The sequence below is a fragment of the Odocoileus virginianus genome, chromosome 18 (genome assembly GCF_023699985.2).
Source record: "Odocoileus virginianus isolate 20LAN1187 ecotype Illinois chromosome 18, Ovbor_1.2, whole genome shotgun sequence".
Taxonomy (NCBI): domain Eukaryota; kingdom Metazoa; phylum Chordata; class Mammalia; order Artiodactyla; family Cervidae; genus Odocoileus; species Odocoileus virginianus.
The window spans coordinates 196744-224031 of NC_069691.1; the positions used below are offsets into that span (position 1 = coordinate 196744).

The window sequence follows — 27288 nt, forward strand, 5'->3', positions numbered from 1 at the left end:
GAAGATAAATAGATGTGGAATTGTGCAATGGAAAGAAGTTAACAAAATAATAAACATCTGCCTAGACATTTTAATACATGGAGTTTTCCTTGATTTGTTTCACAAATACAGGTTTCCCTCGCTATCTGAAAGTAGAAGGTGCTCATGAAACCTTTCATAAAAGCCAAAATGGCTAAAACGTGAAGAAGCAATAACCTTAATGCAAAATAAGTCAAGGGGAAGCACAGATGCTCACAGACACAGTTCAAAGCTAAGACAGCGTCATGTTAAGGATGCGGAGTGTCGTTCCCGCAGAAGGAGCGTGACAATACCACTGTGACTGCCCGGGGCGCTAGGAGGTGCCTGATGCCTCTATAATAACTCCTCAAAACAAATGCCGAATTTTTTTTTTTTTGCTTTTTTCCTTTTTTTTTTAAGAAAAGCGAGAATCCGCTTCAGTTTTGTGTTAGTGAAAATAAATACTCATGTAGGTCTTTTGTGAAAGCAAGATGGCATACAGTGAACTTTTGGAGGGAGCCTGGGCGTGGAGGATATTTTGCAGGGACAGGTGCAGAGGAGCGATCTGTTTTGAAAAGCCAGGAAAGCAGTTGGATGGAGAGCTGCAATGCCTAGGGAGTGTCCCGCAGAGATGGTTATGAACTCTTTGGACAGTTTGAGGAGGATGAGATGACATCAGAGGAGTGGCTATGGGTGCAAGGAAATCCAGGGCACGTGGGGTCTTGGAAGGCTATGCTTCCCATGGCCACTCCTCTGTATACTCCATGCTGCCAGACGTGGGTGAACCTCACTGGTTCTCTTTCCCCTGGACTGGGGGGGGGGGGTGGGGCAATTGGGACTACTCATCACAATTCCCTGTGAAATGGTCATCACTGTCAAGTTAACACCTCACATTACCATTTTTGTGCATGGTAAGAACATTTGAGAGCCAATCTCAACACATTTCAAGTACACAATAGAGTGTTATTAACGACAGTCACCATGCTGTACATTAGATCCCCAGAACTTATGGGTTCTATAACTTAAAGTTTGTACCCTTTTCCCCCACCCTACCTTTTTCTGTCAGCCCCTGGCAACCACCTTTCTACTCTTTGTTCCTATGAGTTTGACTTTTTTTTTTGCTTAGATTCCACAAATTTAGATATGGTACAGTATTTGTCTTTCTCCATCTGGCTTATTTCACTTAGCATAATGTCTTCTAGGCTCATCTATTTAGAAAATGTTAGGATTTCCCTTTCTAAGTCTGAATACCATCTCACTATACGTACATGCACCACACCGTCTTTCTCCAGCCATCCATTGATGGACGCCTGGCTTGTTTCCATGTTTTGGCTATTGGTCACAGTGCTGCTGTGACCATGGGAGTGATGTATCTCAGAGACTCTGACTCCAGATTCTTTGGCTCTACACCCACAAGTGGGATCGCTGGATCATATGGTAGTCCTATTTTTAATTTTTTGAGGAACTCCCGTAATGCCAACCGACATTTCATAGATGCTGAGACTTTAGCATGGGGGCAGTTGGAGTTTCCAGAATGGTTTCTCACAGTTGCGGGAATGGTTATGTCTCTTGGGGAAATCAGGCAAGAGAGAATTAAGGGAAAATGAAAAATGTAGGTAATGCACAACATCCCAGAAGGCCACAACCAACTTTGGTCCCACCCACAGGGCCGCAGTTTTTCTGATCAAGACAAGGGTCACTTAACGGGGAAGCCCACCTCCTTCCAGGTAGCCCATTCGATGTGACCCCCATTTCTGCTGTGGCTGCCTCTGGGCCAGACACAGCCGGGAGCCCAGGCCTGAGCATTCATTCACTGCCCGGGCAGGTGGGCGGGACGGCACGGTGCAGTCCTCAGGGTGCTGATGCGGCGGCCGTACCTGCCACCCCACCTCCACCGACCCCCACCCCACCCCCAGACCCCAGCACCCCCATCCCACCCCCACGCCACGCCCCCAGCACATGCACCCACCACCCTCCACCCCCCAGCACCCCCATCCCACCCCCCAGCACCCCCTACTCCACCCCCAGCACCCCCATCCCACCCCCCAGCACCCCCCACTCCACCCCCCAGCACCCCCATCCCACCCCACCTCCACCGACCCCCACCCCACCCCCCCCAGCACCCCCATCCCACCCCACCTCCACCGACCCCCACCCCACCCCCACCCCCAGCACCCCCATTCCCACCCCCAGCACCCCCCACTCCACCCCCCAGCACCCCCATCCCACCCCCCCAGCCCCCCCACCCCCACCCCACCCCCCCAGCACCCCGCGCCGGCCTGCATGCGGAGCCCTGCTATCCGCCCTTCCCTGCCGGAACTGTGCGCGCCCCGCCCCAGCGCCCAGCTTTCGATTCCCCACAGGCCTCTCGCGGCTGCTCGGCCGCGGCCCAGAAACTTGGCGGGCGAATGGCGGGCTCGGCGGTGCTCAAGGGGACTCCTGGGGGGTTGGGCCCCGCGGAGCCCGAAGACGCGCGCGGCGGGCCCTGCTCAGAGCACGGCGACCGCGTGGTTGAGCTCTTCTGCCGCCGCTGCCGCCGCTGCGTGTGCGCGCTCTGCCCGGTGCTGGGCACCCACCGCGGCCACCCGGTCGGCCTGGCTCTGGACGAGGCGGCGCGCGTGCAGGTGGGGACGCTGGGGCGCGAGCCCCGCAGCGACGGGCGGGGAGGGGCGTGCCGGGTCCCCTGGCAGTTGCCGGGTGGGACCAGGACCCGCAAGGCGGCCCGGGGACCGTCTCGGCGGCCGACCTGTGTTCAGAAAGAGAGACTGAGGAAGGGCACCGGCGAGCCAAGGCCATCATATAAGCGTCAGAAGAGGTGGGTTTGGGAGTAAGAACTTGGGCGCCCGGCTGGCCGGGTATCCTGGACCTCATCCACCACGGTGGGTCCGCCCCACGGCCTTTGGACCTAAAGAAAAGCTGCCTTTAACAAAGATGGAAAAATCCCTCCCGCTTAGAAAACAACTGTGTTTCAGGAAAGCCACACACGCCTCCTCCGGTTTTCCCTCCTGGAGTTCCTTGGTGGGGGGGGGGGCTGTGGACCCCCTGGCCCGGGGGTTGGGCCGGCCTGCCCCTCCCCCCTCCCCGCGCCCTTAACAGCCCCGTGCCGCGCGCCTAACAGTCAGCTGGGAGCTAGGTCAACCGCTTTCAGACAAAGAGAGGCTTCTGGAGGCAGAGGCTGGGCCTTGAACCCAGGACTGCTCCCCACGGGCCCAGTCTCACTTTGGGGCTCCCATCCATGCTAAACCTAATAGTGGAATGGGGCTCTGGGCTCCTGTTCCCGCCTAGTGGCCAACTTGTCCAGTGACTGGGCAAACCCCTGCAAAGCCCTCTTTGGGCTAGATGGGTGCTCCCCTCCCAGATTTGATTCTACCACTTCTTTCTTCAGAAAGCCGCCTGTGATTCATCCAGTCCTGCAGCCATTCCCTGTACTTGATTTAGCCGTTGTGACTTTGAAGCTAATCTAGCGGGTGGAGCCCAGGATGCAAGGCTTTCCTCTGCCTCCTAGATCTTCTTTTTCTTATCTATAAAATAGTAATAGCAATAGTTCCTCAAAATGCTGTTTTCAGAGTTAACAAGGCTGCTTTCAGAGATACATCTTCTAATCGGTAGGTCCACCTACCTCTTTCGCATCCACCCACCCATTCATTCGTTAGACATCCATTCAGCTTATACCCGTGCCACGAGGCAAGGAACAGAGCGATTCTTCCCTGACCTGGAGGCGTTCCTTGGCTAGTAGGGGAAGAACAAACCTGTGACAACACAGTATGATAAGGTCTGTAATTGGGGAGCCTGAGGCAGTGGTCAGTGGGAGCCACAGAGAAGAAATGTGAACCAGGGACTGGAAGCCCAGGAAGAGTTCCTGGTGGGGGTGGGGGCTGCCACTGAAACTGGCCATGACAGTAAGTGGGGCTTCACCAAGCACCTAGACAGGAGAGGCATCCTGTGACTGGAGGGCTCAAGCGCCAGGATGCCGCGTTATCCTTGGCTGACAGACAGAAGGTTGACCAGAAGATTCACGGGAGGTGGAGGGTGGGCAGATGGAGGATGTGCTCCTGGAAGGCGGACGGTGAGGCTGTGGCCTATCCTTGGGTTACTGTTGTGTTCCCACGCCCACTGCTCACTCCCGATCCCCCACAGAAGCGACACCTACTGAGCATTCTGTGTGCCAGGCTCTGCGGCGAGCACTGTGTGTCCTCATTCTTTCCAGCGACTCTGGGGGGTTGTCCCCCCACCTTTTTTTTTCGCAGCTGAGGAAACCGAGGCTTAGAAAGGTGAGGCCACTTGCCTTGGTCACGTGGAGGGGGAGCTAGGACTCAGATCCAACAGATCCTATCTGACTCTGGGACTTGGGCTCATGCATAGCTTGCTGCAGCCCTCCACTTGAAGCTGGCAGCCCCTGGTAGTTCTGTTCCATTCAGCAAACACTTTAGGGACACCCCCTTGTCCCTGTAGGGGAGCAGGAGCCAAGAAGGGAGCGGATCTGCCCTCTGAAAGTTCATAGTTGGTCCAGCAGATGAGTGTAAGGTGAGCCGCAAGAAGGTAAGGTGGAGGTAAGGTCACAGCTGCAGGGGGCACCACAGAGCAGGTCTTTGAAGAAACGGCAGTTGCAAAAAGCAGAGACATGGAAGGGAGTCCGGAGCCATGTAGGTGGGAGAGGGACCTCCTACACATGCAGGCCCTCTGAACACCAGTCCAGCCCAGAGGACCACAGACCGAGCCTGGAGGGAGGTTCCGAGAAGGCAGCTCCTAGAACAGACCCCAGCGCATAACAGCACTCAGGATTCACTCTAGAAGTGCATGCTCTTCGCCTGGCCCCAAGCTGCTTCCCCAAAATCCTGTTAGAGGGCCTGGAAAAGCAGGTCACAAGTAGGACTGTTCTAGAAAGAAGGGAACACCTCAAGGTTCGGAGAATACCTGATGTGGGTCTCTGAGGGTCAGAGGGGCCCTGGTTCCAGCTCAGCTTCCAACTTGCCTCATGACTTTGGGCAAGTCGCCATATCTTCTGAGTTTCAGGTATCTCCACTGAAAAATACACAGGGGTGAGAGGAGATGACCCCTGGGGTGACTTGTTATCTCAGAAGTGACAACATTAAGACTTTTGTCCTAACTTTTTCACATACAGAAATTCACCCACGAGTGTTTAAAGCATTTGGCGACCAAGAAGCAGCAGCAAGTTGACAACATAACCCAGATAGAAGATGCTGCTGAGAAGCTCAAGGCAAGTGGGGGATGCTTCCTGATCCTAGTCGAGATGTCCACTTCTCTGCTCCAGCACAGGGTTCTCCCCAATATGGAGCAGGAAAAATGAAAACCAACCTCAAAGGGGGATTTGGTGGGGCCTGGAGCTTCTGTAATTTAGGGGACCCTTTTGAAGAAAAAGAGCACAAAATTAGTTGCAAGACCATGAAGAGGCCATTCTAGAGAGTGGCCTGGGGCTTCTCTTTCATTAGCTTTGCAGTGAATCTGCCTCTACCCGGAGCCCTAGCCTTGTCCCAAAACGCCTGACAAAGTGGAGGAATGGCCTATTCTCCCTCCATCGCCAAGGCCCTCCTCTTGAACAGACTAGTCCTCCACCCCTTGCAGCCCAAATTGCCTTAAGCAAAGAAAATATAAGGTAAGGAACATGCAAATCACACTTTAAGTTTCACTGCTGAAACAAAGGAAATAGGTTTAAATATATTTCATGACATGTTTTTCAGGCTTATCCTGTCATAATAATGTTTACTTAAGTGGATTCTTCTGTGAGTTTTAAGTAGGAGGTTAGGGCTGACATGATCCTAGCTGCTGTTTTAACTGTGAGATTGGTGTTATTGCTCTTTAGGAGCCTTTTAGGTGAACTTGGCTAGTCCCTTCCCTTCTCAGCCACATCTGCTGTCTCCTCAAAGTGAGGGCTGGGGTGGGATGCCCTCCCAAGGCCTGCCACACTGAGGGCTCTGTGAACCCAGACTGGCTACCCCAAGTCAGGCAGTGAGACTGGCTCTGACCATGGGAGTAGTTAGCACCCAGACTAGGCCAGAGAATTGGCTCCCTGTTTGTCCAACATCCATTATCTTTTGAGTGACAGCCTGCCCCAGTTTACTGAGGACAGATGTCTTACGCCTGTGGCCCTGGCTTGATTATTAATCATGTCATCTTCAAGAGCACGGCTCTGGGCTCAGGCAACTGCATCAGTCTAAGACAACATGGGAACCAAAAATTGGCACACCCAAAGGGATGGGGAGGTGCTTGGGGATGTTTAGACCCGAGAACAGGCTCACTGTCTGTAAATCTCCGAGCAGATATAGTCTGGAGGCTCCCATGGAAAAAGTTAGTATCCATGTGGAAAGTCTTGCGGGGGCAGGTTTCACCTTAATCTAAGGAATGGTTTTCCTTGAAGCTTCCCCAGCTTTCGTTTTCCCTAGTAGCTCAGACAGTAAAGAGTTTGCCTGCGATGCGGGAGACCGGGGTTTGATCCCTGGGTCGGGAAGGTCCCCTGGAGAAGGGCATGGCGACTCACTCCAGTCTTCTTGCCTGGAGAATCCCGCGGACGGAGGAGCCTGGTGAGCCCCAATCCATTGGGTCACAAAGAGATGGACACCACTGAGCGACTAACACACTCGCTGACCCAACTTAAGCTTTATTTTGAAGTAATTACAGGTTTATGGGAAGCTGGAAAAGCAGTGCGTGACCCTGAGTAGATGACAAGGTTCCTTGCCCCTTCCCCCGGTGCCTGGTCCATGGGGGGAGCGGCCCTCTGCGCGTCTGCTCTGATGCGGGTCGGATGGCCCTGGTCCCACTCCCGCGGGAACGATGCCAGGTGCCCAGAGTGCCCTCCTGGGTGACCCGGGACCCAGCAGGCTGTGGCCCTCACGCCCCTCCACCTCCAGCCACCCAGTCACTCAGCTCAGCCTCTGCCTGTGTTTCTGACACCGACTTCCTCTTTGTTTTGGGGACCTGGGGATTTCCTTTGTGGTGTTTGTTTGATTGTGGGTTGGTTGGTTTTTTTTTTTTAAAGCTGGTCATGTAACTTTAACATTTGCTCAGCATTTCTATGTGTTTGAAAGTAGTAAAAAGGAAGACTTCCCATGTCTGCTCCTTCTCCCTTTTTTGACTCAACTATGTCATTTTGGAGAAGGAAATGGCAACCCACTGCAGTATTCTTGCCTGGAGAATCCCATGGACAGAGGAGCCTGGTGGGCTACAGTCCATGGGGCCGCAAAGAGTCAGACACGACTGAGCGACTGACACAGGCACATGTGTCATTTTGGGCTCCCTGGTAGCTCAGCTGGTAAAGAATCCGCCTGCAGTTCGGGAGACCCTGGTTCGACTCCTGGGTCGGGAAGATCCCCTGGAGAAGGGATAGGCTTCCCACTCCAGTATTCCCGGGCTTCCCCGGTGGCTTAGACAGGAAGGCTACAGCCCATGGGGTCACGAAGAGTCGGACACGAATGAGCAGCTAAGCGCAGCACATATGTCATTACGGGGGTAGGGTGCTGTGGTTGTTTAAGATCCTAACCCTTTCCTATGTCATTAAACGTTCATCTGTGTTGGTATTAGAGGCTGTATATGCCATTGTATGGCTCGACCGTGGCTCAGGAAACCATTTTCTGAATGTTGAACATGTAGATCCCGTTCAGTTTCCACTCAGGTGAAGCAACGCCGCAGTGATAACTGGCACCTGATTTATTTCCTTTGGGGCACGTTCCCAGCGTGAGTCAGCTGGCTCAACAGGCACAGGCATTTGTGGGGCTCTGGTGCATTTTACCAAACTGCAGCAGCAGGCCTCGTCGTGGCAGAGAGGTCTGGGGCAACCACGCCTCTCCGTCCTTGCTTTCTCAGAGGCAGTACTAGGGCAAAGACCATCTGCCTGGAAATTAGCCCATGAAACAGCTTGGTAAGCAAATCAAAACCAAGAAAGTTCATAACTGGCCAAAGTCTACTGATCAGAAGCCAGCAACCAGGCCCACCCAGTCACGCCTTTCCAGAGAGCAATCAAGAAGGGCTTGGCCTTGTCCCCACCCAATACCCTGTAAGTGATTTTCCTGAACAGGCTCTTTGCTTCCCCATCACAGCTCTTCAGGGGGCCGATACATCCAGGTGTGGGGAAAATCAACACTTGCCCGCTGCCCTAACTTTTTACTCAAACTGGGATAAGATGACCATATACCAGAGTGGTTATAGTCTTCTTTCAAATCTTCCAAATTTTCTACAGTGAACTTTTGATACTTTTGTAAATGACAACAAAAAAGTATATAAATACACAGTGTATAGAATCCTCCTGCCAAGCAGGAGACTTGGATTTGACACCTGGGTTGGGAATATCCCCTGGAGAAGGAAATGGCGACCCACTCCAGTGTTCTTGCCTGGGAAATCCATGGACAGAGAAGCCTGGCGGGCTACGGTCCATGGGGTCGCATGAGTCAGACATGACTTAGCAACTGAACAGCAATATATATAATATATATATAGTATATTGGTTCACTTTGAACTGATGTGGCCCAAACCAGTGTACTTCTTTGTTTCATTGCCAGAATTCTCTCAGTCTTTTTTTTTTTAAACCGTATTGCATAATCAGTCTCAGGCTGCTTACACCTTAAGCTTTCTGTGTTGAGATTTATAACAATGTGTAGTGTCATTAAGCTTATTTTGTATATTCTTCTTTAAAAAGTGCATCTGTGGACACTGCTTGGAGTACAGGTTTGTTGGGAGAAGATATTTGTCTCAGTTTCTAGAAAAACGTCCTCCACGTACATACGTTGCCTCCGAAATGTGTTGATAAATCAAGGGTTTAGAACACATTTTCTTTCCTTCACTTAGTCATTCGACAAAGATGTGCTTTCCAGGCTTGCTGACTCATAAGACCATGTTGTAGACTAATTCCCAAGGTAGCCAAAAACTGTTTAATCTCTACGGCGTGTGGTGGTATAAGTTAGACTCAGAGCATGACCATGCGTGGAACATTGTATGGGAAACACAGACTTTGGGAACTCATCCCCTAGATCCTGACAAACCACACATTCTCGCCCAACTAAGGAGAGAACATGGCATCACAGGGGAGCCTGCTCACCCCACGCCTGCCTGGATACCAAGGATCTTCCTGCTTGTGGGCTGTACAAATGTTTGGTCTGAGGAAAGATACTGGCCTAATTTTTTTTTATGATTTTAGTTTTTAATTGCACTAGTAATACATAAACACATCTCAGTTTTAAAAATTTAAATAGTGTATTAGAATACAGTGTAGAACTTTGGAAAGTACAAAGTGAGAATCCCCTCTTGACCCTCACCCCAATCCCACACCTCTCCCCAGACATGACCAGACAGATATTTTAAATGCACTTGGCAGACATACAGATGCAGATATCCATATACATTTTTCTTTTGTGATTTTTTACATAAATGAGACCATCCTGTATGTATTATTCTGCAGCTAGCCCCTTTTCACATGATGTCTTGAAGAGCTTTCTATGACAGGATATATAGGTCCACTGCATTCTTTGTGTGTGTGTGTGTGTGTGTGTGTGTGTGCGTGTGTGTGGCAAAATACACATAAAAATGACCATTTTAACCATTTTTAAGTGTATAATTTACTGGCATTAATTACATTGACAGTGTTGTACAGCAATCAGCACTGTTTTCAAAACTTTTTCATTACCTTAAACATAACTGCATCATCACTAAGAAGTACTTCCCATTCCCCCTCCCACGAGCTCCTGGTAACCTCTGGTCTACCTCCTGTCTGTATGAATTTGACTGTTCTAGATATTTCATGTCAGTGGAATCATACAACATTTGTTCTTCTGTGTCTGGCATATTTCATTTAGCATCATATCTTCAAGATTCTTCCGAATTATAGCACATATCAGAACACTGAATTTGTTTTAATCACTGGATATTATTTCAGTGTGTGAATGCGGCATAATTTGTACAATGAACATACGTATACTTCTCATATTGAAACTTTTATCCAACTTTTCTGTCGCCAACAGTGCTATAGTGAGTGTCTTGTTACACAAATCTCTATGCACGTATGAAGACATTTTCTAGAATCAATTCCTGCAAGAGGAGTTGTTGCATCAAAGGATTTAAGCATTTAAAATTTCGATGTTATATCACCCTCTACAAATTCGAATAGCTACTAATAGACACCGCCACTCGTGATGTATGTAAATGCCTATTCCACACACCCTTACGGATTCTTGGTATTATCCATCAATTAGCACTTTTTCCAGTCTGATGGCCAATATATACACTTCCTTGATCTTGATTGTTTGGGATGCTGAGGCACCTCTTCATGTCTGCTGTCTGCTGACATGTCTGCTGACACTTGTGTATCTCTGGTCCGTTTTTAAACGGAGTGATTTATACGTTATGGACAGTAAGCCTGTGTAGTTGGTCACCTGTCATGTAGCTTTGTTTACGCTGCCTTACCTCTTGAGAAGTGTTTCTTTTTTCATGTGATCCAACCTGTCATGACTCCCTTTTTGCTCTCTGAGTCTTATGGAGGTCCTCCCTTCCCAAATTTTTAAATACAAAATTGTTCTATATTTCATTTTGATAGGCTTATTATTTTTTAATGTATAGTGCCTTAATTTATTTAGAATAGTCTGTTTAGCTTTTATTGTGGAAAACCTCAAGCACACATACATACATGTCATCCAGACATATAATTTCATTGGTAAAACTCTGAGCATATTACCTGTATCTATAAGATAAGGACTCATTTTTAAAATCAAGTATCAATTTTAAATACATAAAAAAGTATTTTAAATCAGGTATCATCATATTAATATCATATTATATTAATATCACCATATTAACAATGGCTCCTTAATATCATCAACTATCCAACCAGTAGTCACATTCCCAGTTGTTTTATAAATGTTATATTTTGTTTGTTTGAATTACAAGTGAAATAAAGTTTTCAAAATGTAGTTGATTGATGTATTTCTTAAGTTGACGGTAAACATGCTCCTCTGTCCTCCACGAGTCTTCTAAAATATATCTCTAAGTTAGATCTAGAGGCTTAATCAGATTCAGATTTACATTTTTCACATGAGTACTTCACAGGTGGGGTTCTGTCTGACTTTATGTTTGTATACAGAATAAAGTAAGTATCTAACAGTTTTAATAGATGATTAATTGCATGCTGTACCAATACCATCTCTTGAATTATATGTAATTATATAATCTATATAATGTTAATATATAATTATATAGTATACATAATTCAGCAAATATATGTATTTACACTTTTCTAAGCTGTTCTTCCTCGCGGTCTTTTTGCCCGACCCTGAACCGCGTGGTTTTAAATCCTCTTCCTTCACAGTTCGTTTTCACTTCCCTGCGGGTTCAGGCAGTAAAGAGTCGGCCGGCCGGCAGTGCAGGAGACCCGAGTTCCATCCCTGGGTCAGGACGATCCCCTGCAGAGGAAAAGAACAACCCGCTCCAGTATGCTTGCCTGGGCAAACCCCGTGGATAGAGGAGCCGGACTGGGCTACAAGTCCGTGGGGTCGCAAAGAGTCGGACACGACTTAGCAAGGCAGCTCATCTGCATGGATCTTTTATTTATTTATTTTTTGTCTATGCCATGAGGCTTGCAGGATCTTAGTTCCCTGACCAGGAATCAAATGCGGCCCTTAATAGTGAAAACATGGCATCCTAACCATTGGACTACCAGAGAATTCCCCTTCATTGATCCTTTAAAAAACAGTTTTTGACTTTTCCTGTGCTTATTCTCTCTCACAATAAATTAATATTTGGTTAATATGCATGTTAAGACTTTGATTGGGATTGTATCCAATTTATACAGTAATTTGGAGACAAATGACATTTGTATAGTAATCAATCTTCCCAGACAAGGATATGGTTTTTCTTCCATGCATTCAGATTCTGTCTTTCCATACAATTTTATGCTTTTATTTATCTAGGCCTTTACAGTTTTTGTTGGGTTTAATTTTAAATATTTTGCTGTTTTTTCTGCTGCTTTAAAAATGATCTTTATTTCTCCATACATTTTCCAATTGGTTATAGCTAGTACTTAGGAAAGCTTTTTATAAAAAAGCTAAAGTGCTGAACTCTCTTTTCAGAAGTTATAATAGTTTGTTTTCATGTTGATTATTTTAGATTTCCTGGTTGGCAATTATATCATCCACGACTGGTTTTGTGTTGTTTGTTTATTAGGCTCATGCAGAGTCAAGTAAAACCTGGCTGACCGGGAAATTTACTGAACTCAGATTACTACTTGAAGAAGAGGAAGCTCTGGCCAAGAAATTCATTGATAAAAACACACAGCTTGCCCTGCAGGCGTACACGGAGCAAATCAAGTCCTGTGGGGAACAAATTGATGTCATGAACACTCTGTCCAGCAGGGTCTGGATGATCAGCCAAGAAACTAATCCCACTCGGCTGCTGCAGGTAAGGCTGGGTCTCCGCTCCGCAGTGGACTCTGGCCGCCATATTCCATCTGGGTTAATGTGGCACTGAACACAGGGTTCACACGTTGAGTAAATACACAGAGAATTGCTTTGCCAGCATGTAGGCTTCCTTGCCCCCACGCAAGTCAGAAAACATACATTGTTAGGAAGATAATATACATCTTGGACTAGTTAAATGACATTATCAGCCACCATTTTTGAGGGCCTCTGTGTTCCAAGCACTTTAGGTATCTTAGCTGTAATATTTACTAAGAACTCTGCAAAGTGGGCATTCTCATCCCATTTTACTAAGGAGAAATTGAGGCTCCAGGAGATGCAGGAAGTCATCCAAGGTTATACAGCTGGTAGGTGGTAGATCAGGGATCGGGTCTGTCTGAATCTAAAGCCACAAGACATCTCTGCCTGGTCCTCTGACTATACAGTCTTAATGGAAACATCACTCTGGGAAAATCAGGTATCCTTGCAAAATCTACTAAGCAGACTTCAAGAGCTGAGTCACAGTTTGCTCAAAGTGGAGAGAAGGACGGGCCTCCTTGGCCATGGGGCTCTGTTGGAGGCTATTCTACTGAAGGAGCATCTAGAAACTAGTCTTGTGATGCTCACTGCTACCCTGAGTGAAGCGTGCTGTTGAGGGTGGAGTGCCTGTCTTAAGGGAGCCACGGGAGAAGCTCTTCTGTCGGTGAGAGTGAAAGTGTAGTCGCCCAGTATCCGACTCTGTGCGACCCCATGGACTGTAGCCCACCAGGCTCCTCTGTCCATGGGATTCTCCAGGCAAGAGCACTGGAGTGGGTTGCCATGCCCTCCTCCAGGGGATCTTCCCAGCCCAGGGAGCGCACCCGGGTTTCCTGCAGTGCAGATTCTTCAACATCTGATCCACTGGGCTCCTTTTCTACTCATCTGACTCTTCCTCTTTCTCTTTGGCATAGCTTCTGGGAAGCTCAGAGCCAAATATGTTCCATGTAGCTGGAATAGACTTTGTTCATATAGTTTGTGCCTCATCTCACTGCCTTCTAGCTTACATTCTTATCCTGGTTCTTCTCTCTTGGCTTCATTTTTCTCATTAAAGGCAAGTTTTGCAGCATTAGATAACTTTTGTAAGATGCTTTAAAGGTTTGTAGGGTGAGGCAGAGTACAACTAAGTAAAGACAGCACTGAGAATAACCACAGATTAGCATGGGCTCTGGTTGCAAAATAAGGCAGGGAAATAAGTCAGTACAAAACTAGTCAAGCCAGACCCTGGAGGATATTTTCACTCATACCTTTATGTGGCCTTGGTCAGTTCAGCCTGTGAATCATTGTCAAATAACAGCAACAGTAGCAACAAAAAGCCTAACAATTCTCTGGGTGAGGTGCTCTTCTAGGCACTTTAGACATTGTACTTGAGAAGCAAGATGCAGAGGGATACATTTCTTTCTTTCTTTTAAAAGGATGATACACTTAAGAATATCTACTGCAAAGGGATGCTTCCATGGAGAAGAATGTTAATCTTTCATCATAGATACAGTTTCAGAGCTTTTTTTTTTTTTTTAATTCCCTGGTTCCAGAGTTACTGATTATCATCATTAATGGTTCCTTTGATTTGCTCACTCTTTCATCTAATATACACTGAACCACGTGATTGCAGCAGGCCCCTGCTTCACATTAGGAGCTCTTGGGTGGGGAAACGTGCTCAGAAATATTCACAACATAACAAGGCTCAAATTAGCAACTAAAGGTGTGTCCAAAAAAGTCCAACTCTGCATGGGGAATCAGGGAGGGCTTCCAGGAGGAGGTGACAGTGGAGCTGGTGTCAGAGGATGAGGAGGAGTTCATTGGGTGTGTGCAGAGGGATGGAGCAGAGAGGACACGGCAGGCAGGAGGAGCCATGTGCCCGCGAGAGCTTGGCAGGCTGGAGATCCGCTTGGGTTCAGCCTGGCTGGAGGCAGGGCAGGGTTAGGAGAGGGAGGGGTTGTTAGGAAATGCAACTGGATAAGGAGGCCAGGGTTAGTTGATGAAGGATCTTACATGCCTAGTCATGGAGTTTAGATTTTGTCTTGTAAAGAGAAAAGGGGTCAGGGGAATGTTTGGGACCGAGGAATGACATGGTCAGATCAGTGGTTTAGAAAGGTCACTGTGACAGGTTGGAGGGTGGACTGGGCATGCAGGACTGAGGCTGGAAGGGAATCTGGGAGGAGACCACAGGTACCCAGGAGAGAGATGATGGTGGGCTGGACCAGTGAAGGGGCAGTGGGGATGGGGAGAAGCAAGCAGGTTTGAGAGATTGGTGATTAGGGGAATCCAAGGTGACAGCTGGTTTCTGGCAGAGAGATATGTGGCTATATGGCTGTTCTTTGAGTTTGCAAAGGCAAGAGGTAGATATTCTTGGTTTCATTCATTTATTCCATTATGAACATTTATCAAGAACCTTCCATGTGTCGGGCCCTGTGCTAAATGCTGCAGTTGGTGTTACCAGGTGGTCCCATTTGTCCCTCATTCCCCATCTTCCCCTCTTGGCCACCCTCTGGCCACCCAGAGCCGCCCCCTGCCTTCTCCACTAGTGCTCTGACCCCCTGGCCAGCCCTCTGGGTGTGACCTTAGCCCTCTTTCCCCACAAATTCCCTTCTCCCCGCCCAGATGAAGACGGGCTCTAGACTTGTAGCTTCCTAGGCAGAAGCTTCCAGGGCTTAGAGAGCATCCACAGCCCCTCCAGAGACCCAGCATCTCTCCTGCCGACTGCTGAGCCACCTTCCTTCCTTCCTGAGGAGTCCATCTGCCCCTCTCATCTCAGGCAGCACTGCCAACCAGCCGGGGCGTGCTCGCCTAGGGCAATCTGCTATCTTCTAAATCCTTGCCTGGGACTACTCTCCAGAAAGTGTGGACAGGGATCTTAGGTGCAAACAAGAAAATCCTCTGTAACTGTTTTAAGCAGGAAAGCAGTTTATGAAAGTATTAGGTAGCACACAGGATCTGCAGGAGGGCGGGAAAGTCGGGATAAAGACCAGGCCACAGGAGTGAAGCCAAGGCTATGGCACAGGCTTGCTCCAGGTTAGACCCCACTGCTTCTCTCCCGGGTGAGACGTCATGTCTTACACCACCGACCCAGGGCCGCCCCGAGAACCTCCGCCTCTGCTGTCCCTGACAGCCACATGCCGCTGTCCCACCCACCCTCACTTCCACATCCAGAACTTGGAGTGGAGATGCTGTGGGTGCAAGGGGGACCAGGACTGTTTTCAGGCTTCTCCTTAGCAAAGCCACACTTGACTCAGGAAAGGTATTTAATAAAAGGCACTGTCCAGACAGAAAACAGGACAGCCCCCCACTGTGCTGGGCACGCCCCCTCAGTCCGCTTTCCGGTTGAGCTTCCAGAATTGTTGGCTTTCATTTTGGGGGACACGGTTTTCTGTTCCCCGTTTTGGACATGCCCCGGGAGCACCTCCCTCCAGGAAAACTGGCCCCTCCTTTTGTTCCCCTGGACTGCAGACCAATCCCTGTCACAGTGTCTGTAAAGCTTTGGGGTCCCTTTCAAGGCGGTGAGCTCAAGGCCAGGGCAATCAGCCTGCCTCCTCCCTCGGCCCCCCGATGCTCTGAGCGGACCTCAGTACACCCCGCAGGGAGGGAGCCCTGGGGGCGGGGGTGTGCTCCTGGGGGCGGGGTCTGCTCCTGGGGGCGGGGTCTGCTCCTGGGGCGGGGTCTGCTCCTGGGGGCGGGGTCTGCTCCTGGGGGCGGGGTCTGCTCCTGGGGGCGGGTCCGGGCTGGCAGCAGGGCTCAGGGCCGGGTGGGGCCTGTGCTCGCTGGCTGAGTCTGTCCCTGGCGTGATGGTGGAGACTGGAACATGGCCCCAGGCGACCCTGAGCCCCGCGTGCCCTCGCAGGAGTACACGGCCGCCGAGCAGCAGGTACAGCAGCAGATGAGCCTGGGGGAGCTGTGCCACCCCGTGCCCCACTCTTTCGAGCCTGTCAAGAGCTTCTTTAAGGGCCTCGTGGACGCCATGCAGAGCCTGCTGCAGACGCCGCTGGATGTCCGCCTTAAGGAGAGTAAGTCAACTGTGTGACCGCCCTTGGGTCCTTCACTCCCCTGGTGCCGTCACTAGAGATGGCGCAGTCAAGTCTGAGTAAGTCTGCGTCAGGTCTCTCCCGCACAGAGGCCCAAGGCTGGGCCCAGTCCTCCCTGCCAGCCTCACCTCCTATGGTCCTGGGATGGGTCCTGTCTCTCAGAGCCTCACGACTCTTCTCCTGCCCCTCCCTCAGTCGCTCCCGGGGTCCTGCCTCACCTCAGCTTTGCCTGCACTCAGCTCCCAGCTGGACGGACCAGCTCCCCCCACCTCCTCTGCCTGGTCAAGACCCACAGCTGCCCTTACTTGGGAAGCGCTTCCGTGGGCACCCTTGCTCGCTCAGCCGTCCGCCTCTCTGCCCTGGGCCCGCTCCATCTCCTGCCTGGGGGTGTTTGTGAGCTGGATACATGGGCCCTTCTCTGCCTCTCTTAAATGCCTGGAGGGCAAGAACCACTTTGGGTCCATCTCTGAGGTCACCATAGGGCCTGACACAAAGCAGGTGCTCAGAAATATCCATCCCTTCATCTCTGTTATTAGGGTTCGTCCAAAACAGTCATTGAGCCCTGTTATGTGCTGGGCACGGCAGGATACAAAACAGTGATCCTGCCTTTGTGGGGCTCAGTCTTTTAAGGGGAAGACAGTCAACTAATGAATATGTATCAGCAGTAAGAAGTGCCTTGAAAAAATAGTGCTGAGTAAGGAGAACAGAGGGTGCCCAGGAGAAAGAGCTATTTTCTGTGGGGAAGTGGGGAAGGCCCCTTTGAAAAGGGGATGTGGGAGCTGACTTGAAGCATGGGCCAGAGAGCTTAGTGGTCACAGGCATGGACTCTGGAGGCAAACTGCCTGGGTTCCTATCCCAGGCCCACCACTTCCTGACCCTGCCATCTTGAACAGGGCAGTTATTTTCTATGCCTCTGTTTCTGCATCCATAGAATGAAGATGATAATATAGTCCCGTCTCATAGAGTTGTAAGGATTAAGTGGGTTCTTACATGTAAAGTGCTCAGGCGTAATGAGCTCCTGTGAGCACTAGCTATTATTGTTACTGCTGCTGTTACATCTGGGGGAAAATGTCTTCTAGGTAGAGGGGAAAGCAAGTGCAAAGGTCCTGAGGCACAAGGCAAGGGTGAGTTTGACTTGCTGGGGGAAGAGCAAAGGGCAAGGGGCGGAAGCAGTCAATTGGAGTAGATGTAGGCACAAGAAGGGAAGAAGAGAGATACCAAGGAAACTCCAAAGATTTTGAACTGAACAACTAGAAGGAAGTTGTCATATTCTGAGATGAAAAAGAGCGCTTAGAATTGGAAGGAACAGCCCTTTTGGCTGTCTGAGTAGCACCATAGGGATTTGCAAGAGCAAGTGCTTGACAAAAGGCAGCAAAAAGGAAGCCAAGAAGAAAAGTGAGTGGTTGATCCATTTTCTAAGAAAGGTTGTGAAAGCAGCAGCTATGTTCCAAATAAGAAATTTTGGAAAAACCCTAGTCACAAGAACTCTAGCAACCCAAATTGCATCTGATGGCCTTGAAGGTCACCTTTTGAAGTGAGTCTTGCTGATCTGTAGAATGATGAAGCTGCGTTTAGAGAATTAAAGCTAATTCCCGAAGACGTGTCATCACTCAGCCGTGTCCGACTCTTTGTGACCCCATGGACTGTAGCCGACCAGGCTTCTCTGTCCATGGGATTTTCCAGGCAAGAGTACTGGAGTGGGTTGCCATTTCCTTCTCCAGGGGATCTTCCTGACCCAGGGATCGAACCCAGGTCTCCCACATTGCAGGCAGACACTTTACCCTCTAAGCCACCAGGGAAGCCCAAAGATGTTAAGGGCAGAACTGCCTTTCATGGCATGGATCTTATCCTTGTCAAACTGTGCTCCATGATCAAAAAACGGCAGACCATGATTGACACGCAGGTTGATGGGAAGATTACCAGCGGTTACCTGTTTCATGTATTCTCCGCGCTTTGCTAAAAATAAAAAGCACAAGCAGCACCACCGCCTGTATGTGGTAGACGCCTTCATCACCCCCGTTTGACAGGTGAAGAAGCTGAGGGTCAGAGAGGTTAATTGACTTGCCCTAGGTCACACAGCTGGTGGGGGTCAAGGCAGAATTCAGACAGACTGTGGTCCCAGGGATTGTGTTCTCTTCCCCTGGAGTCTGTTTCCTCCCTCATCCAGATGAGGCCGTCGTTCTCACTCTCACAGGTAATACCCAGAGCTACTGCCTCCCAGGAAGGCTCCGAGGAGATGGGGGTCTTGCAGCACCTCTGCGCTTCCCGCATCCCGCCTCACCGCCCTACCTGTGAGTTCCACAGACACTGCAGGTCCAACAGGCCGAAATGGAACCCAGCATCTTCCACCCGCTAACCCCCAACCCGCTGCTGCTTGCCTCCAATCTACTCTTCTTTCTCCGCTCCCAGGAGAGTCAAGCCTTGGAACTTGTACCACTGCAGTATACCCTGAACCTGGCTCCTTTTCCATCCCTGCTGCCCCAGGTCGGCCCTGAGCCTACCCACAGGATGTGTCTACTCTCAGCCTCCCCCGGCCATTCCACATCAGAGGGAGCCTTGGAAATTCTTCTGCTCATGTCTACACTCCTTCAAACACCTTCCTTGGCTCCTCACTTTTTACATAATACTCCAAGCACCTGTCTTTGCTCCTGCTATATCCTTGGGAAAGCCTCTCATCCTTTTTCTGGGTGTCCAAACCTTCCCCAAATCTTTAAGGGCCAGCTGAGGTGCTTCCTCCTCCAGGAAGCCTTTGCTGACCCCTCTAAGCCCTGGAGCCCTTTCATGTCTCTTCTTGGATCCAGAGCACTTTCTGCCTTGCAGTATAGCTCCCACACTCCCATTTCTCTCCTCACTGACCGGACTGAATTGTAGAGACAGGGATTGTGACCTGGGTTTCCCCTGGACTCTCTTCTACCTGGATGAGTGTGACCTTTTACCTGGATGAATATGACCTCGCTGAGGGCTCAGCTTTAATTTCCTGTATTCGATCTTTATCCTAGAGTTTGCCTGTCTGCCATGAAATTGCCCCCTTCCTTGACCATTGAACACGTGGTTGATTCTCAGCATGGTCCTGGAGGCTGCAGCTTCCTCCCCATGTCCAGGGCTCGCTCACACTGGCCTGCCAGCGCTTAATTTGCTTCCAGTCTTGGAAAGTGTATTTCTCTGTAGATCTGAGCCTTGTCCTGGAGTTTTCCTGTTACTGTGAATTTGCATTTCCTACTTAAATTTGCATGCCATTCTTGGGGGAGAGATTATGTGAATCTCCAGTTCTATAATATTTTTAGTAATGTTTTGTAGTTTGTGCTGTTTGCCTACACGCCAGGCACTGATTTCTCACAATTCATTACAGGTAGGAACTGTCAGCTCTCGGGCTCCTCCTGCGTACAGCCGGGTTCCTTGTTGAAAACAAGCCCTTCACCAGAGCGATCACTCTTCTTAAAATGTAAGACCCCAGGTGTGGGGAGAGGGGGAAGAGGGTGGGGTGTAATGGTGGGGACGGAGGGTCACTGAAGTAGAGGGGCCTCCCTTTTTTCCTGAGAGACACGCCTTTGTTTTTTTCCAACCCTTACTATCAGCTCTTTATTTTTATTAATTCAGAAATAATACATGTTCACTGTAGAAAACAACATTTTTTAAAAGAAAATCACTCAAAATCACTGAAGAACTTCGGAAATTTTTCTGCTTACCTACCAAGCAGACACGTAATAGTAGATAGCTACTACTATTTGCCCTTTTAACTTTCTTTGGCATATCTATATATACATACAATGATAAATATTTAATATATATATTTTACAAACATGGTGTCATACTATACATACTGTTTTGCAATCTGTGTTTTCATTTACTGAGATATTATGGATATCTTTGTTCCTTAAAAAACTATACAAGTAATGCATGCTTCTTGTAGAGAATTACAAATTACTTATATGAAAAAAAAACAATTGCCTCCCCCAGAGATAAATGTTAGTATTTTGGCATATGTTCTTTCAGACATTTTAAAAGTACATGTGTGTACAGATTTTTTAAAATGGAATCATATTATAGATATTCTTGTGTAATTTTAAAAATTTAACAGTAGAGGTTGAAAATTTCCTATTTCAATAAATACAGATATCATCATTTTTTTTACAGGATACATGGCATTCCATTGAATATGCCATGTTTAAATCAATCTCATATATTATTGGACATTTAGGCTGCTTTACATTTTCATTTCTGTAAACAATGCTGCAATAACATCCATTCCTGTACTTACTTGTTGAATTAATAAGTGACTGAATACACCTTAGCTTATTTTTGGATTATTTTTTTAAGAGTAATTTCTCAAAGTGGAATTACTGGGCATGTATTTTTTTTAACTAATCGTTAACAGATATAAAATACATAGAAGAATACAAATCAAAGGTGTACAGCTCAATGATTTTAAAAAGTAAACACATTCAATAACTTCCTTCGGACCATGAAATGGAAATTTCCAGCTTCCCAGAACCCTTCTTCATGCCAGTTCACTATCCCCAAAGGGTAACTACTCTCTTGACTTCTAACAATATAGATTACTTTTGCCTGTCCTTGACTTCTATATAATTAAATCACTCAGACTGTACTCTTATATCTTCTTCAACAGAACACCACATCTGTGAGACTAACCCATGTGACTGTGTGCAGCAGTAGTTTGTTGATTTTCACTGTGGTGTAGTATTCCATCGTTTGAACATAGCATACCTAAGTGCTTCTTGATGGACATTATGGATTGTTTCAGCTTTGGCCTATAATGATTAATATTGCTATGAACATCCTTGTACATATCTTTTGATGCAACTATATGCATAAGGAATAGGAGAAAAGGATGTGCAGTGTAACCACTACTATGCAACATTGTTCTAGATGTCCTCAAGAGTGCCTTGAGGCAAGAAAAAGAAATGTAAGCTATAAGGATAGGAAAAGAGTAAAAAAAGACCATTATTCAAAGGTGACATGATTCTTTACAGAAAACCCAAAATAAGCTATAAATTAGAGTTAACAAATGAATTAGAAAAACTGCTAGATGTAATGTCAGCATACAAAAATTAATTGTATTCCTATGTATTGGCAATAAACAATTAGAAAATGAAATGTTAAAAAATATTATTTTCAGTAACACTTTCTAAAAACTTAGGAATAAATCTAACAAAAGATATATAAAATCTCTCTTCAGAAAACTCCAAAATACTACCAAGAAAATTATCTGGTAGTATCTACTAAAATTGAACATCCACATGCCCTAAGACCTAGACTTTTCTGTAACTTCATGTCTGCAAATGTGTATAATGCAACAAGAACTGTAACTGGGAGTTCAAGTCACCACCACTTTTCTGGAAGACAGTTTGGCAAAGGCCTTAAAAATGCAATCATCCCCATGGACCCAGCAATTCTTTTTGGAATATAGCCTAAATAACCAGATATATAAAAATGGACTCATTAGTGTTTTCAAAAGTCTTTCTTAAAAGCTTAAGTATTTTTTTAAAGCAGGGGGAAGGTATAGGTTAAATTCTAATTCACCTATACATAAAAATCTTAACGTTGCCATTTAAATGCTCTTATAAAAGAATATTATATGACGTAGTAAAATGTTCATAAATACATCAATACATTTAAAAAACAAATTACCAAGAGTCTGTATGGTATGACACCAATGTTAAGGAAAAAAACATAAAGGGTCAAGTTAAAAAAGTTGGAAGGACGCCTAAGTGTTAAAATAGTGATAGGGTTATTTTTATATTTTTAGAAATTGGCAACAAATTCCATTGTACAAAATTCAAGCTGTACAACGGATGTACATTAAAATGCTGTCTCCTCCCCGTGTTCCCCGATCACCTCCCCACGGGTGATTTGCGTGTTTCCAGTTTTCTACCGTGAACAAGCGCAGGACAGACGGCCGGCGCTCGCTCTGTCGTTCTCCCGGGGGCGGGCCGGGGCGGGGCGGGGCCGAGCCACTAGCCCCGCCCCTCAGGCCTGGCCCGGTGTCCCCGCCCTCCGCAGACGCGCGCACGCCCTGTCTGGATCCGGACACGATGCACGCGCGCTTGCGCCTTTCTGCTGACCTCCTGACGGTGCGCTGCGGACTCCTCGGCCGCCTGGGACCCACTCCCGCGCTGCGTTTCGACGCGCTGTGGCAGGTGCTGGGCCGCGACTGCTTCGCCGCCGGCCGCCACTACTGGGAAGTGGACGTGCAGGAGGCGGGCGTCGGCTGGTGGGTGGGCGCGGCCTACGGCTCCCTGCGGCGCCGCGGGGCCTCGGACGCCGCCCGCCTGGGCTGCAACCGGCAGTCCTGGTGCCTCAAACGCTATGACCTCGAGTACTGGGCCTTCCACGACGGCCAGCGCAGCCGCCTGCGGCCCCGCCACAACCCTGACCGGCTCGGCGTCTTCCTGGATTACGAGGCCGGCGTCCTGGCCTTCTACGATGTGACGGGCTGCATGAGCCACCTACACACCTTCCGGGCCGCCTTCCAGGAGCCGCTCTACCCGGCCCTGCGGCTCTGGGAAGGGGCCATCAGCATCTCCCGGCTGCCCTAGTGGCCGAGACCCTCGTGAGCGCCTCGGGCTCTCCACGGCTCTGCTCTCACCGCATCCAGACGGAGCTGGTCTACGGCCTCCGCCGTAAGCGTTCCCGTCCTCTCCCCCACCAGTCCTGGCCTGTGCTTTGTACAGCTCCTCTTCAAGCGGGCCCTAAGCCTGCAGGTCCCCTCCTGCCGCTCTCTCACGCGACCTCGCCGCCGCCGCCAGGACTCTCACTACACTGCCTGTAATTCAGGTTCCCGAAAGCAGGCGGCCACAGGTGAGCCTTAAGCACCCTGACCGTGTCAGTGACCATGATCCCCAGCATCCGCTCACATACCACCCAGAACTGCCTGGCACACGGTAGGCGCAAGGTAAATGTGTGAATGAGCGGGAGTCGCTGAGACTCTTCCATCCCTTAGTGTCCCTTGGGTCTGCTTCCTGCTCTTCACTCTCCTTCAGCTTGTCCATGTCACCTCCCTTAGGAGCAGCTGCAAGAGGTCCTTACCACCTCCTGGCCTGAACACTTTCCCAAGCTCATTTTCTGCCTTAGAGCCAGTGTCCTGCCTGTAACCTCACTTAACTTCTTAGGACTATCAAAAGCTTCCCAAAGACTCCAGTGGGGAGGGGGACGGGGGAATCCCTTTACCCTAGCATTCAAGACTTTTCTAGTCTGCCCCAGGGTACATACCCTCATCTAGCTCCTACTGCTCTTTTCAGAGACCCTTCAGTCAGAACTGGGTTCATATGGTTCTACCTGTATATGGTCGCCATGGCCGTTTCCCATACAAACACATTTATACAGGAAAGCCCTTTCTTCTTTTTGCCTGTCTGCCCGCCCCAGGCTTAACTGCCCCAGGAAGTCTCCCCAAACCACAAGAAATCCAGAGTCTGGGACCTGTCTTTCCAGTTAGATTGGAAGATTTCTAAGGGCAGCCATGTCCTACGCCCTTCTCACCCTGAAAAATTCAGAATGTCCCTTCCCTCCAAGGCAGTGAGTTGATGACCACTAGCCAACTGCTAGTGAATCAGAACAGCTGAGTTGGGGGGGCCTCACAGATCACCCAGCCTGACCTCATTGTATATTTGGGGAGAATAAGGTCGTGAAAGAAAGTTGCCTCGTTACCCACAGAGATTAAGGATTGGGCCAGCACTCAGCCATGTGTCTCTGGCCCAGCCCTTCCAGCCCAGCTTTCAGCCTGAAAGATTTTACTGATTGTTCATTTCTTAGGGGATGTTGGGAAGAAATCAGCAGATGACTGTTGCTAAGCAACCACAGGCAGTTTTCCCAACGGTCTTGGAATCAAAAGGAGAGGAACTCACCATGAGTGGGGTTTAGGCAGCTCAGGTATCCCTATTTTCCTCAGGTCCAAAATGTTGCCAAGGAAATGCGGAGAGCCGCTGCTTTCCAGAAAGTAGTGATGTTGTCAATAGAGAAGGCTTAGATCAGCAGGATTTCCCCGGGAAGTCGGCTCCTCCGGGAGGGAGGGAAAGGCCTCTTTCTTGGGTCTGTGCCTCCGGTTCTGAATGTTCAGCGTCCTGTTTGTCAAGTCCCTTACGTGGTTTTGAAGTTACACTGTCCTCAGGTATCTCCTTAGGTGCTTGGCAGGAGGGCAGTGGTCGGATGAGGAACATGCAAGGCTGTGTCGCCCTTGGGGTTTAAACAGACTCTCAGTGCATTATTAGTTTGAACCATATAAAACTGCCAGTTTCCAGGGGTTTTTTATTTTTTTTTAACCTAAAAACAGTACTTTGATATGAGGCAGTATAACACAAGTAGAATACAAGGCAGAAGGAACCTCGAAAGTGGCTTTAGTCCTAACCAAATCATTTAAAACTCTAGCTTGGCTAGATCTTTTAAACACTGCACTCCAGGAAAAGGGAAATTTATTCTACTGGGGATGGCCCAGAGCTGAATTTTGACAGGCAGAGGGCATTCCTGACAGAGGGAGATGGGTATGCTTGACCCCACATCTCTGTTTCGTCTCTGCGCACCAAGACTTATTCCCAGACTTATTCCCAGCCACAGGGCCCAAGTAAAAATCCTTGCTATTTTGCCAGGCACTGTTCTAATGCTTTACAACTATTAACTCATTTGATCCTTACATCACCCCAGGATAAAGATAGTTTGACAGTTGTACACGTGGCAAAACTTAGAGAATGAGTAACATGCCCAGTGTCTCACAGCTAGTGGTGGGGCTGGAGTCTGTATGCTTCCACCATGTTCAGGGGAATGCAGCCAGTCTCGAGCCGGTGCCTACCTGCTCTGGCCCCTCTCTCATGAGGCCTGTGAGGCCCTGCTTTTCCCTGGTTACACTGTGGGATTGAGTCTGCCTTTAGGTTACCTTCCATGGGCTCCGAGAGGAAGTCTTACACCCCGAGGGAGATTTGAAGTTTTGGGATTCATGTATTGTAGCAGGAGTCAGAGCTGAACTATAAAGGACAAAAACTGCAGTTTTTGTCCACAATCATTTGTGACCTCAGGCTAGTCACTGTACTTGATGGGAGATCATCTGTAAAGTGGGATTAATGACCCTACCTACCAGTGCTGTGAGGCTCAAATGTGCCCAGAGGATGTGAACTACCCTGAAAACTAGTGCTTGTACCATGCCAGGACCTGTTAGCATCCCAGTGGGGTTCCTGTTGGGCCTGGCAGTGCTAAGACAGCCAGTATTCCTAGCCGTCATTTGGCAGGAGCAGGCGCCTCCAGCAGCACTCGGCACAGGACTGAACCTTCTTGGGGTCCAGGTCTGAAACGGTACCCATCACTTACTGTCTTTCAGACTTGAATTTGTAGAAATTTTTTTTATTAATAAGAGCAAATTGCTTGCAGATGTGGTTTGTTTTAATAAAACATGAATACCATCCCTTTTAACCGTGTTCTTCATTGGGAGTTTGTGTTGCTTCGAGTACCCGGCACCTAGGCCTGGACGGGGCCTTGCTCATCTCCCACCCCCTCCACAAATTCCTTGTTGCGGTCAGTTGGTCCCTGATGGAGTATCTCTAAGAGCAGGAGAAGGTCACTATTTCTAAAGGTAGTTCACTAAGTTCTTGCTCATGTGGAAATAAATCCTGCCTTCCAGCTGTTCCTATCCAAGACAATATTATGTAATTTTTGATTGACATTGAAGCCATCTGTGGTCACTTACTAATATTTAGAGATTTCAGGGACCCTCCATCATCTCTTCTGTCTCTGCAGTTCTTCTTTGTCAGGGAGAAGGGGACAGTGATGACAGCCTGCAGGAGGCAGCCTAGCAGAGGGCACAAAGATGGCCTGGTGGACAGGAACCCATGCCATGAGGAGGAGACCGCCTGCCCAAGCAGCCAACATACGAGGTGGGGTGGACAAGCGTTGAGTGAGAGGCCCAAGGTTGAGTTCCCCTTGTCCTGCTCTGATGCCTTCCGTGGCTTCCCATTGCTTATAGAATACAGTTCAAAGTCAGCAGGCTTTAAGCCCTTGTGTGCTTCCTGACCACCTTCCAAATCTTTTCCTTCCTCTCCATGTGGCCATCCCTGCCCAGCTGTCACCTGGACACCCACAGCCCCTCCCATGCCTCCCATCCCACAGATCGTCCCTCAGTTGCTTCTCAACCTGCAAGACTGATCTAAGAGTGCCACGACCTCCGGGAGAGCTTCCCTGGCCAACGCCTCCTCTCCTGGGCCCACTCTTCTAGCTCCCGTGGCTTGGAAAACATTTCAGTGGTTCACACAGCAGACAGGGACTGTCTGCTGCCACACTGCACGCTCAGCACTGGATCCTCCCGCCTGGCAGCTACTTGGGGACATGCAGATGGGCCAGAGCTGTGCCCAGATGTCCATCCTCCTGACCTCAGGGCCTGGCACAGCGTGAGGCGGCCAGCCCTCCTGCAGAGTGTGCAGGCAGGCCCATACTTGACCCACACACGTCACACCCAGGCTGTCACCTCTGCGTGCCAGTGGGAAGCATGTTCTAGGTAATGGCCCTCCTCCTCGCCAGCATGTTCACAGTCCTCGTCCCAAAAGACCTACGCCCTCAGCTGCTCTTCAAAGTGTGAGGCTCCCTGGCTTCCGCCCTCTGGGAGCGAACGTCCCAGTCTGACAGGGCCCGGAGGCGGCTGACAGAAACCGCCTGCTGCAGTCTCCGCTGGAGCCCAGCTGGGCGCCTCCCCCCTTTCCCTTCAGACCCGTACCCTGTTCCCAGGCCCGGAACACGTCCGTCTGCTGCCGTACCAAGTCTCTTCTCACTAGGAAGTCAGATATTTAGTTTAATGTCATCTCTACTCTTGTAGAAAAAAAAAGGCTATGGAATCAGAAAATTTCATTTTCTAC

General features: G+C 48.9%; 1 protein-coding gene across 1 annotated transcript; it reads left to right on the top strand.

The window, feature by feature from the left end:
- Positions 1–2335: 2335 nt before the first annotated feature.
- On the top strand, positions 2336–25855 carry TRIM14 (tripartite motif containing 14). The gene is made up of 6 exons (XM_020905578.2): positions 2336–2621; positions 5120–5215; positions 12157–12390; positions 16261–16423; positions 19791–19883; positions 22463–25855. Exons 1-6 carry the CDS (start codon positions 2406–2408, stop codon positions 22996–22998), a joined length of 1338 nt encoding a protein of 445 aa, XP_020761237.2. The 5' UTR covers positions 2336–2405; the 3' UTR covers positions 22999–25855.
- Positions 25856–27288: the final 1433 nt, after the last annotated feature.

Bases quoted from the DNA above. Each gene is read 5' to 3' on its own strand.
- TRIM14 (XM_020905578.2), top strand. From the start codon at position 2,406: ATGGCGGGCTCGGCGGTGCTCAAGGGGACTCCTGGGGGGTTGGGCCCC. The intron at 2,622-5,119 runs GTGGGGACGCTG...TTTCACATACAG, and splicing joins ACGAGGCGGCGCGCGTGCAG to AAATTCACCCACGAGTGTTT. The intron at 5,216-12,156 runs GCAAGTGGGGGA...TTTGTTTATTAG, and splicing joins ATGCTGCTGAGAAGCTCAAG to GCTCATGCAGAGTCAAGTAA.